Below are 13,020 nucleotides of genomic sequence, written 5' to 3'. Positions count from 1 at the left end.
CTATCTATCTATCTATCTATCTATCTATCTATCTATCTATCTGTCTGTCTGTCTATCTGTCTGCCTATCTATCAGTCTGTCTGTCTGTCTATCTATCTATCTATCTATCTAAATATCTATCTATCTATCTATCTATCTATCTATCTATCTATCTATCTATCTATCTATCTATCTATCTATCTATCTATTTCAGTACGAATTCATCCCGAATTAACCCTGCTATAGAAGTGAATCATTTTACTCGTATAAAACACACACACTGTCCAAATGAAGTGATAACGATGGAAATCTTATTTTATTGACAGTTCCTCACTCCAAACCCTTCACAGATCACAGACCTGAGACCGAACACACACATAAAGGTAGGCAGCTACACTGCTAACACAGCTTTAATGTGTTTTTATTAATAAAACGTGAGCCAAAAATCAATCATTATAACGTTATACTGTTATTATTAAAAGGGATTTTAAGGATAATGAGAATGTTTCATGAAATCTCTAGGAGTTGCTGAGGAGGTAATGCTAGTGTTGACCACACGGGGGCGCCACAGTCACATCAAATAATGCTGGATCGCTTCACTTAAAGCATGAAGATTTTAACCAAGGGTATATACACCGATCAGCCATAACATTATGACCAGTGTCAGGTGAAGTGAGTAGGACTGATGATGATCTCCTCATCATGGCACCTGTTAGTGGGTGGGATATATTAGGCAGCAAGTCAACATTTTGTCCTCAGAGTTGATGTTAGAAGCGGGAAAAATGGACAAGAGTAAGGATTTGAGCGAGTTTGACCAAAAGGGTCAAATTGTGATGGCTAGACCACTGGATCAGAGCATCTCCAAAACTGCAGCTCATGTGGGGTGTTCCCGGTCTGCAGTGGTCAGTATCTATCAAAAGTGGTCCAAGGAAGGAACAGTGGTGAACCGGAGACAGGGTCATGGGCGGTCAAGGCTCATTGATGCACGTGGGGAGTGAAGGCTGGCCCGTGTGATCCGATCCAACAGACGAGCTGCTGTTGCTCAAACTGCTGAAGAAGTTAATGCTGGTTCTGATAGAAAAGGGTCAGAATACACAATGCAGGACGGGTCAGGTCTGTTTGGGCAGCAAAAGGGGGACCAACACAATATTAGGCAGGAGGTCATAATGTTATGGCTGATCAGTGTATATTAAAGTTATATGTGCAAAGCATCATACTGACAAACAGAAAATGTAGTACATGGCACATGCTCTTATTTTGTTTTTGATTTTTGTAAAATGTACATTACACACTGGTTTTATTTAAGTAAACTTGGTAATTATATATGTCTATTGTTCGTACAGCTTAAACAAATCTGATGACCACAAAATAGTCACTGAATAATAAAGTAGGAAAAAGAAATAGAAAACATGGTGCTACAAGGCAGTGGTGCTGTCTATTGTGTACTGCCTACCTCAAATAATATATAGGTGTATATATATATACACTTTCTAAAGAAGCACACGCCTGGTTACGTGTTGCCATAGTAACACACGAATTGCCAATTCTTCAATCCAATTTGAGGACCAGAGCGAACGACTAATATTAGCAACACTAACTAGCTAACAAACTAACTGTCTAACTAACCAGCAATACACTGTATGCTGGACAGATGTGGACCAGCTTACTAAGACACTTTATGGAAACGTGTTTACAAAGCAGTAAACCAAAGAACGTTAAAGTTTTAAAATCTCACATGAACGTGATCCACTCAGATATATAGCACTCAGAAATAGCAGAGAATATTAGTACAGAAATCAGCCTGAAATTTTTATTCCTACTCTTTTCATAACAGCCCTGACCCCTGTGAATGCAGGGAGGTGAATATGTGTATATATATATTCTGCTTTGTGAAAAGAATAACATGATAGAAAAAGCATTGCCTTTTCAGAGTCTGGCTTTGTATTACAATTATTATTATGAACACTTTCTTCCTGTATTGATTCAGTGGCACATGGCAGAGCACGCTGTAGTACACAGTGGAGGAATCAGCAGGGCTCGGCATGTGACCAGAAGCTAGGCGTCGCTGATGTAACCACGCCGGTGATCTACTGAAACCTCCTTCTCTCCAGCAGCTTTTATGGGTAACGAGCGGCGGCGATCACGCCCACGAAGACCATGGGCTCTTTACAATAGTACTTTTTTAGTTTTCAGATCGAAATTAAAGAGGAATTTAATACATTTTATGCTAGAAGGGATTTATATATATATATGTATATATGTTAAAGCTGATGAATGGACCAGAAAAACATATTTGGATGTTATTACTTATAGCACGAAATTTATAAATTAAAAAAAAAAAAAATTTAATAGTAAGATCAGGATATTTTTTTAAAAACATGATTGATATGAAATCCCATGTCCACATGATTTCCACAGACAGTGTTATATAAGGCATTACATAACTACAGGCTGAGAAACAGCCACATGGCTTGGGCTGATAAACAAGGCTACAAAGACAAAGCTAACACATGCAGCTTTTCCACAGGAAAAAAAAAACTTTATTAATACTTTTTAATGTATGTCAACAGCATTTTTTTTTTTTTTTGACAAAATATATACATTAAGCAACCTTCGGTTAGGTCCCAAAATAAAAATCCCAAGTACCTCTTCCTATACAAAACTAGTATATTGTTTAAACATTGTACATTCACATTTCCTGCTTCTCCATTTCATACAGATTAAAAAATAATAATAATAATAATAATAATAATAATAAGATTTACATATCTGTGAATTTTACTGCTTTAACACAAGTAAAGGCAACAGCATGAGCTTCGATCTGTCTTAATTTGACCAGAAATGGACACAGAGCATGATGCGGATAAAACCGCCACAGTTGTATGTACATAATGTCTCATGACTACCTGGAACTCCCCTCTCTCAATCAAAACGCAAGAGAAAAACAAAACAAAACTGTGGCTCGTGTATAAAATAAAAAAATAATATAGAGATGTACAAACAATGTTGTATAAACATGTGAATTATACGATGCAGTTACCTCACGAGAACTCCATCTAGAATGAATTATATACTCAAAATCTCTCTATTAGAAAAAATAGGCGATTACATTACTCCCTTATTTACATAAGCAATCGACATCAGGGCCGATCAGCCTCATCTGCGTGCGCGTGAGCGTTTGATGGGTTTGTAATTTAGCAATTTGTGGGAAAACCGGCGACTTAACTTAGCGATGGGGAGAGATGAGGCTGTCGCTGTTGTCTCATTGTGTGAAAGCTCTGGTCAACTAAACAGACCGTTATTTGGTAGCATTCTAGGCTGAAAGAGAGTCTTTATTTAAAGCAGCCTGAGAGTCCCAGCAGTGAGAAGCCTTCCTCTGCAACACAAAGAAACATCCGGAAATAAAGCAGCATCTACAGGGGTTTCGCTAGCGACTTTTTTTTTTCTGGTTTACATTCAAAACACACAAGATATGTGCAAAGGGCAGAGTCCTTATGGTTGATCTGTTTGGGGCTCTTTGTCTGCACGTCACATTCTGCCTCCAGGTTTTATTTGTTTGTTTATTGAAACATTCAGCACAAGCGCAGAGAGCAGATGTCCCTGTGGAGCAATCCTTCCTGAAGCCAGACAATTCAGTGTCATTTATCATCTTCACAGTGACTCTAAGTGCTACACCCTAGTCCTCATCTCCCATCCACTCCCTCAGCGTGGCTGGCGTGCGCTCGTCTGCACACCGACTCCTACTCCCAGTGTGCACCTCTACGGCCCTGAAGGAGGGAGTTGGCCACTGGGCAGGTGTATGTTTGTGAATTTGTATTTATTTATTTTGATAACACTGGGGGGAAGGGCGGGACAGCGGTAGCAGAGCAGGAGCCGGTACGACACTGATCTTCATCAGCGTATCCTCCGCTCTTAACATTCAGAGGATGGATGTCGGAGGTGAAGGGGACTCCAGTGGTTATCAGTCTTTGGTTTCCAGATTTAAGGGGGGCACTTGTTTTAGGGCCTGGTGCAGAGCTGGAGAGTCTGTATGAATGTGAGAGGTGGTTGGGGATGATACTCTTGGCGACAAGACGAGCGACAAGGGGAGTTTCTCAGGGGACAAGCCCGGCGTGGAACCCCCGATGCCAGGGTACAGCATTGGCATGCCCCCTGGGTACCAGCACTTCTCCAGAACCGGGAGGTACGCAGCGGCCGCCGCCGCCGTCACTGGAGGGAGAAGGTAGAAGGGCATGCAAAGTGGCGGCTGGTGGGAAGAGAAGCTTGTGTACCCGCCGTGACCCAACAGGGATTCGTCTTCAGAAGAGTCCGACCTCTGCCGTTTGGCCTGCGGCTCCTCCCACTCCTCCTTGATGCCATATTTCAATTCAGTGCCTTCTTTGCCGTAGTAGCTCGGCCGCTGACCCTTGGAACCGCGCTTGTCTTTGTCCAGCTCACCACCGTAGCCGCTGTCCGTGTCCGTGTCGCTGCCACTCTGCTCGCTGCTATGTGGGTAAGTCCTCTGAATCACAGGGACGCAGTTTTTGGTGTGGCCCTCTGGCATCCTGTCCGGTGCGACCACAGACTTCTCGCGAATCTCGTGGGCTTTGTGGGCAGGGGAGGGCGCCCTTTGTCGTGGGCTGATCGGCCGCTGCGGCAGCTCGGAGGCCACCTTGTGCAGATGGTTTAAGATGTTTGTAGGAGTCACATCCTGCACGTTCTTCTGGCTTGCCATGTAATGCAGAACCTCCTTGGCACACAAATGGAAACCAGAGCGGAACATCTCCTCGCTCTTTTCCAAGCTCCCATTGGTGTGATCACCTGCAAAAACACACACACACACACACACAGGCAGATTACATATGAGTACAATCTCATCTCAGAGTTCATTCCTCTCAAGACAGTTGCATAATACCTGCTGAAGGGGAATGACAGACAGGAACAGACGTTGTAAGAATTTATTTAAAGAATTTATCATGTTACTCAGAAGCTTGTGCTTATTTATTTATTTCAAATAGAAACCAGTTCTTTGTCTAGGGTGCTTAACAGTGCTTGGGTTACTGTTTCTCCACAACGAGCTGCAACGAGGAGTAGTAAACAAACAGCGAGAATTCATCGTAACGTTCTTACTGAACTCACCGATCTGCATTCCGTTCTGCAGAGATATGATTTGCTGCTGCTGCTGCTCCAGCAAGCTGTTCAGAGCTTTCACGTGCTTCAACGTCAGCTCCAGCACCACGGCCTTTTCCAAATGGCCCAGCGTCTATAAAAGGAGGAATCACTCAATAAGCCTGTTTATCTTTCTTATGTAACACTCTCGAGCTGCCTCCGCCGAGGGCAAACCCAAAGACACAATGAACATGCAAATCCAGCTTTAAAAAGAAAACATGCATGTATATATATATAATATTTTATCTTCCCTAACTTATCACAATGTTCCCTTACTCCCCTGTTCTGAGAGACTGATAATACAAAAAAAAAAAAAAACTCATCTGCTCTGCTGCTTTAAATACTGCTCTAATTTTAGTGGGTGCATCAGGTCCACATTAACATACACGAGCATTACACTTATACACTGCAGTGATCATCTATACATCTAATCTTTTACATTAGGTCATATTTAAAGAAAAAAATAGCTTTAATCCGTATTAAAATTTCTTCTTTTTTAAACCCTCACACTTTTAGAAACCATGTTCTTCCTTTTTCTGTACAAGTTTAACATCAGGACTGCCTTCTTCTGATGCAAATCCGTTCTTGTGATTACAAATAACCAAGTAAAAAATAAATCATGAATCGAAAAAATAATTTGTTAGAGAAATCAAGATCGTCAGGTCTGAGACGCAGCACTGCAGGTGGCGCTAGAGATAGACGTTTTATTCCCTCCATCCACTCCCTCAACACTCCCATGAAGACTTACGGAGAGTTTCAGGTGCTCTGGTAGCAGGTCCTTCAGCTGGGCGATGCATTCATTGATCCGGTCACGTCTTTTCTTCTCGATCAGACGATGCGGCAGCTTGTAGGTGTCCTGCGGGAAATGACAGAAATGTTCAAGCTCCAAACACACGCAAAAAAAAAACAAAAAAAACACATCAACTATTCTTTAAACTTTTAGCGTGAAGGTCTGAGGAGCAGGCGTGCAGAATTACAATTAAAAACAAATGAAATGAAGCAATTACTAGATAAAAAAAATGAATAAATAGAGAAGCAATGGGGCAGGATATTGGTCGTACCTTGCTGTCCTCGCCTCGTTTCGCACCTCTCCGGGGTTTGTAGACATACATGGGGAAATCCATGCTGCATTAAATGACAGGAGAGGAAAGAAGAGTCAGTAAGAGGCTGAGGGAGAGAAATGTCACGGAGTGCCTGAGAAGCATCATGAAACTTTATGCAGCCGCACTGAATGAACTGTTCCGCCCCTTCTGCAACATCTAACACGTTCCCTTCAGGACCCTTAACGCTACGGCGGACCGCCGGGACGGTGTATTTATTTATAGTAAATATCGAGCACAAGCTTTTGGGACGTTAAAAATGGCTCTTACCCCGGAATGGCAGCCATTTCCAACGGGCTCTCTTTGGCCAAACATGGAGGAGGCTGTGCGCTCGTAATCCGCTCCATTGTCCAAGTGTCCAAGTCAAGAAATAACGGTGTGTGTATATATATATATATATTTATATATTTTTTCTCTTAAAAATCAACAACTATCTATCTCTCTATATATACACACACACATGAAAAAAAACAACAACAAAGTTCACGCAATTGCGCTTAAATATATAAATATCCTCAGATGAAGTGTGTCCCGCGTTGAAAAAGAAGTTTTACTTTTCTTCTCCGTCGGATTTTCCCGATTATTCTATGAACTGTAGTCTGTAAACACACACACCGCGCGCGCGCTCACACACAGAGCTGTTGCTGGCGAACTGGCGAGCCAAGGCGCAATAGTTCAGAAGCTCCGGTCGTCGGTTAAATGTGTGTGTGTTTTGTGTGTGGTGTGTGTGTGTCTGAGTGTGTGTGCGGTGGGTGGACTAGACTACGTGTTAAATTATAAAAAAAAAAAAAAAAAAAAAAAAACCTGTGACTGCAGACACGTCTCTCCTCCCTGCCCCGTCACATGAGCCTCACGTGTCGGACGGCGCTTTCAGCAACTCCACTCTGTTAGATATAAATCTACCCTCTCTCTCTCTCTCTCTCTCTCTCTCTCGCTCGCGCGCTCCCTCCCCTCCGTGTCCCGTGTACAACCACGCGCTTTTCGGTAGAGGCGCGGAGTCCAACAGGCTGAACGGCGATGTGGAAAGCCAACAAAGCCAAAAAAAAAAGGAAGGCATCATATGGAGCATTGGTTTGATTGCTGGAAGAAAAAAACACACAATTTAGCTGCACAGAGAAAAAAAATCAAATGAACCAGTTCGATGTCCTAACTGGTGATGATTTTCACCAGATAAAGATCTTTTGCTTATGTTTTTCTGTTTTATGTTATTCTACTCAGATATAAATATGAATAATACAGATAAAAAAAACAAACACCTATTACTGCTATCACTAACGACAACAAATATATTTATAGACTGGGATAATGAGACAAAAACATGAAACTAATAAGGTTCATGTTCTCCTCAAAATATATTTGTAAATGTGTTTGTTTGTTTAGCTGCTTTAATACAGAGGATCACAAAGAACCATTTAGTATCATTTATTTCACAATAAATTTGTAAATTTTACAATTTGTTGCTAATTTTATTTTCTGAGCTTTCCAACCATTTCCATTTTTATATTTTTATTTGTTGACTTGTATAGTGAGTGTCTCTCTCTCTCCTGCCTAATATTATGTAGCTCCCCCTTGTGCCACCAAAACAGCTCTGACCCTTCGAGGCACAGACTCTGAATGTGTGCTGTGGTTTCTGGCACCAGGACAGTAGCAGCAAGTCCTGTAAGGTTGCCTTTACATTAAAAAGTCAGGCCTCCATCGATCAGATTTTTGTCCAGACGTTTTCTCTTCAGTCTGATTAAAAACCTGGCTGTCCACATGATGTCAGAGAGAACATGATTCATCAGACCAAGCTATTTTTCTTCCATTGTTCCACTGTTCCACGCTCTTCTGCTCACATGCCCATGTAGGTACTTTTGGTGGCGGACAGGAGTCAGCGTGGTCACTCTGACCAGTCTGCAGCTCCATACATAGCATTTTGTGATGCATTGTGTTTTCTGACTCCTTACCATCAGAGTTAGTGTTCACTTTTTCATCAATTCGTGCTGCAGTGGCTCTTCTGTGGGATCGAACCAGACAGGCTTCCCTTCCCATGCACATCAATGAGGCTTGGGCATCCACGATCCCAAGACCTGCCATTTTGGGGATGCTCTGCCCCAGTCATCTCACCATCAACATTTTGACCCCTGTCAAAGTTCTTCAGATCACACTGGCCCATTTTTCCTGCTTCCAACACTTAAAATTCTGACTATTCACTTCCTGTCTAATATCTCTCAATCTTTTTAATGAGATCTATGATATTCACTTCACCAGTCAGTGGTTTCAATGGAACGGCTGACTGATGTAATCACACACACACACACACACACACACACTATATGGATCTTCAATGGAGGTGGTGTTGGTCAGAGTCCAGCACAATTTTGTCATTTCCTGGTTAAGGACACCTCATTTCGATTAATCAGTTTTTTATCATCAGGTTGAGTAGATGAGTTCGGGGAAATCACCAGGCCGGGTGGTGGGTTTAGTCAGTGATAAGAAGCAGGTCATGTAATAAATGTGTATTTTTATATACTGTTTTAGACGTCAACAAAAGTGCAATAATAGCGACATGACATTTGTGTAATTATGAAACTATTTTGCGTGCCTCAGAATCCCCACACACACACACTCTACAGAGCCTGAAGAACCATTTGTATTCCTTGAATACTGTTTTAGAATAGGATTTTAAGAGTAAATATTTTTCATGCAGGCTCAGTGAGGGTTGATTAAAGCCCAGTAGGAGCGTGTTTGCTCTCCGAGTGTGAATGCACACAACTTCGTTTTTTCCCTGTAGCACTTTATCACAGCCCTTGCACCTGCCTCGAGTTTTTTTTGTTCCACCGGCAGCTGTATGAGAAGTCGTGCTTTTCTTGTGATAAGAAAAGTTTCATTCATTCACTGCAAGAGAACCAAATTCGCTTGAAGTGGTTTTGTTTTTTTGTTTTTTTTTAATTCGCATGAAGCATGTGCCATGTGTGTGGAAAGTTCTCTCACTGCTTTCATGTCAGAGGTGCATCACCGAGATGATGCAGCAGCTTCACTCTTCCTTTTATACAGACAGGAAGGCACTTTTATTAACAGGACAAACAAATTCCCCACAGTTTGGAACATCTTACATGATTTTTTTTTTTCTTTTTTAGACAATCATGCGTCGCAGGCAGTAAAGTCAATTCTGTGTCAGAAAAGCTTTGATGACAAAGTGTGAAGTGAAAACTTTACTTAATGACAAAGCTGCAGTTCCTCCTGACATTTATACTGCAGCGATCAGGAGTCGCTTCTGTTAGTCTCTAACTCTGGCAACAAAATCTTAATATTAAGATATGCTTGAAAATGTTTACTTTAGAAAAACACTGCAAACATTTTATCGAATTGCCAATAATAAAAAGATGTTGATCTTTTTTCATTTTATTAGGATATTGAAACTCAGTGTATCCTATGATCGCATTTTTATTACTTGTGACAATCTCCACTTTGTTGCTCACTTTTCCTGCTCTTTTTTTTTTTTTTGCGGAATGCCTTAAAAACCACCAAGCTAATAAACCTCGAACAGTCCCAGCAATTACAGTGAAGTGCCCTGAGCCAGGCAGAAAATTCATAGTAATTATGTTTTATTTTTGCCCAAAGGATCTTCAGGGAGCTTAAATCAGTATTTAACGATGGCTTAATAACTTCTTAACAGAGCCTGGTTCTTGTTAAGTTTCGCTTCTTCTTCTTCTAACCTGGCAGTTGAATATTTTCACCTAGGTACGGTCAGATATCAAAGAAACAGAAATAAACAAATCGCACCCCCTAACCTTTAGCTCGAGACGAGTGAGCCATCTGTGGCTCGAGTGCGAACCAAGGAATTTTGGTGGTCATGTCATAGTCTGACATTTGTGTAAGTTGAATCACATTTACACAAAGTGATTGCAAAGTGTCTCTTTGTTGTTGTTACACACACACTCTGTTTCTGTGAAACAACAAAGAATAACGGAGGGTAGCGTAAAAATCAATCTTTTTCAGCACAGAGAGCAGTGGGCTCAGCGCTAAGCAGTTTCTCAGCAGTGATTGAGTCACTGTCGAAACGTGTCTCTTAAAATGCTTTGTGCGACACTCTTACTTATATAACAATCAGTCAGTTTGGATTTTTGGGAGATTTTGATCACGGCAAAAGCAACAATAAGAAAAGATGCTGCTTTTTGAAGAAACAGTCCTTTATCAGCCTTACCCCGAATTCTGTGTTTTTGTTCTAATCAGAGCTAAACATCACAGCATCAGCATCTGGACACAAGCCGACTCTCCTCCACAGAAGGGGAATTCAGACACCGGGTCGAATGGTGACATCTCACACACACACACACACACACACACACACACACACACGAAAACACCAGAGGTTCCAGTCGTTTCCTGCATGAACAGCGAGGTGAGTCCATTTACAAAGCGTCTAACATTAATACACGGGAACCTCATCTGATTGCTCAGTTGTTAAAAGCTTCAGACTGAGGTGAATGCATGCATGTGTCTCAGATAAGGTCTCCCTCTAACAGACCTGATGATCTCTCTCTCATTCCTATTCAAATAAAGCCTACACTGTGCTTACATTATTATTATTATTAGTATTGTTAAACATTTTCAGTGTCGAATCTTCAGCAGTTCTCCGTTTCCTCTCACACCCTCCCACTTCAATTAATCTTTCATGTCAATATGCAGATCGTTATTTTATTTTATTTTTTTGTGTAGAGACTGTGTTGGTCTCTCCCACACAGTGCTGAACAGAGGAAAAAAAAGAAGATATTCTCTGTGACTTGTGTGATTTTCTGTGAATCAGTCATTCCAGTGACTAAACCCATTAAAATCATCACTTTATTAACTGCTCTCTCTTTAATCAGGTTACAGAGTTACTGTTCCAGCTACTGTACATTATTTACACAACTACTGTAACTTCAGTATAAACTACTAAAAATGATTAAATGATTATGAAATTTATAGTATTATTTGAAATATTTATAGGCTAGCTAGTGATCTGTTTCTGTCATGAAAAAGTCTCTCTCTTATTTTGAGTTTAAAGCAGCCTTGTGACAATTATTTCACACAGAAGAAGAAAAAAACAATCCAAGGTGAATTACAGGATTTATTAAATATTGCTAAATTAATTTACAATCTTGACATGTATTAAATTATAATTAATATTTCATATAACTTTCATTAACAGTGCTATTAAATTGTATTATGCCTCTAGGGGGAAGAAAAAAAAAAGTCTCTATACAAAAGCAAAGACCTGACAAACATGTCCACATCTTTTACAGAAACCTGGAAATAAAGACGGCGGGTCAGAGAGATGTGGCGTGTTTTTGTAAGACGATGGTAGTGCAAGTATTGTTCTGAGCACTTACTCTCTCCTGTAGAGATTATTACATTGTGCTGCGTTTACAGATTGACTCACTCGCCGTTTCTCTCACTGCAGAATCCACGACAGGTACGGACTCTCGGGAGGCTCTCGTGATGCGAATGATACCAGGCCAAATACTTAAAAAATGCTCTAGATACTAAAGTCACTTAGGATTAAAACACATAAACAAAGCTTAACCGATCTAAACAGATTAAATGCTAAACCTTAGAATTTTACCACCTCAGAAAAAGTTAATGACCTTTTATTTATTTTCTGAACAAGCAAAAATAAAGAAAAAGAAAAAAAAGTAAAGAACATAATGCATAAAGGCCTGCACCATGGCGTCGTCAGTCCCCTTTAAATGATATTTATTACATATTTAAAAATAAATACATTAATAAATAAGAAAGGAAAGGAATTCTTGCTAAGTTGACTCTATGAGCTTGACGTTATGAGTGTTCCAGTAGAATCACGTAGCAGAAAAAGAAAAGGCCGAAGGAGAGGGGGATGAAAAGCGTTTAACGTGAGAGATGAGTGTCATCTCTTTAAGACACATTGTACAGCTCAACAAATTTGCATATTAAAGTGGTAATATTGCACAAAATACAAAAATAAGACATTAAATACTGCTTGCTTACTGGTTTAGGAAATACAAAAAAAAAAAAACGACGCCTCTTTAACACTTCTCCAAGCAGCATCTATAACTAGTCCTACTGTCCAGTGTAGCCCCAAATTCTAGTGTCCCCCAGCATAATTACTGCAGTCAGTCAACCTTCTCCACCCAACCTGACCGAGGGACTGAGGGGCAGAAAATCTTCTGTGTGTTTAATTCATTTTTTTTCCCCCTTATTTAGTGTGCGTAAGTCTGGAAGGAGTTTTGCAGGTCTACTTCTAAGGGCAGATGTGTAGCGTGGCAGTTCAAGGCCTGTGCTGAAGCTCATCTACACACACACACACACACACACACACGCTCAGGCAGGCTGCTGAGGGTTCACATTCATGTGCTGGGGATGTCCGAGGAGTCCGATCCTCTGCTTCTGCTTACGCTGTTCAGTCATCTGTCAGGACACACACACATACACAGAAAAAAATACAGAGGGATTTAATCTTAAGCTGCCCCCACACAACCTAAGACATGCACATACACACATGTGCGTGCACACACACACACACGCACATACACACACCCCTTGTATACACCAGGCACTTCCTGCAAGAATACATCTGTTAAATGTGTTCCTGTTCCCTCGGTATAACTCCAGAGGCTGTGCGTGTGTGCGTGTGTGTGTGTGTGTGTGTGCATGTGCATACCGTTGTGCGAGGGACTGTGCCACAACCATGATCACGCACTCTGCAATCTCATGCAACATTCTCATACTCATAAACACATGAACATGAGCACGCACACGCACACACACACACACACATACACACAAATCCGTC

The 13,020-nt window shown here is 41.0% G+C and overlaps 2 protein-coding genes across 14 annotated transcripts in view; both read right to left on the bottom strand.

Moving 5' to 3' along the window:
* Positions 1–2,513: 2,513 nt before the first annotated feature.
* On the bottom strand, positions 2,514–6,958 carry bhlhe40 (basic helix-loop-helix family, member e40). Its single transcript, XM_058374118.1, has 5 exons — positions 6,498–6,958; positions 6,189–6,252; positions 5,876–5,983; positions 5,098–5,221; positions 2,514–4,779 (listed from the first exon to the last, which is right to left on the bottom strand). Exons 1-5 carry the CDS (start codon positions 6,572–6,574, stop codon positions 3,941–3,943), a joined length of 1,212 nt encoding a protein of 403 aa, XP_058230101.1. The 5' UTR covers positions 6,575–6,958; the 3' UTR covers positions 2,514–3,940.
* A 4,341-nt stretch (positions 6,959–11,299) lies between these two features.
* itpr1b (inositol 1,4,5-trisphosphate receptor, type 1b) overlaps positions 11,300–13,020 on the bottom strand; it is a 110,060-nt gene continuing 108,339 nt past the window's right edge. For all 13 annotated transcript variants that reach the window (XM_058374105.1, XM_058374112.1, XM_058374106.1 and 10 more), the window contains one exon: positions 11,300–12,635. In XM_058374105.1, the coding sequence (XP_058230088.1) occupies positions 12,549–12,635 (87 nt within the window). In that variant the 3' untranslated portion in view covers positions 11,300–12,548. The remainder of the gene's footprint in view (positions 12,636–13,020) is intronic.

This window comes from Hemibagrus wyckioides, linkage group LG21 (genome assembly GCF_019097595.1).
Source record: "Hemibagrus wyckioides isolate EC202008001 linkage group LG21, SWU_Hwy_1.0, whole genome shotgun sequence".
Classification (NCBI taxonomy): Eukaryota; Metazoa; Chordata; class Actinopteri; order Siluriformes; family Bagridae; genus Hemibagrus; species Hemibagrus wyckioides.
This window is presented reverse-complemented; position numbering and strand designations above follow the sequence as displayed.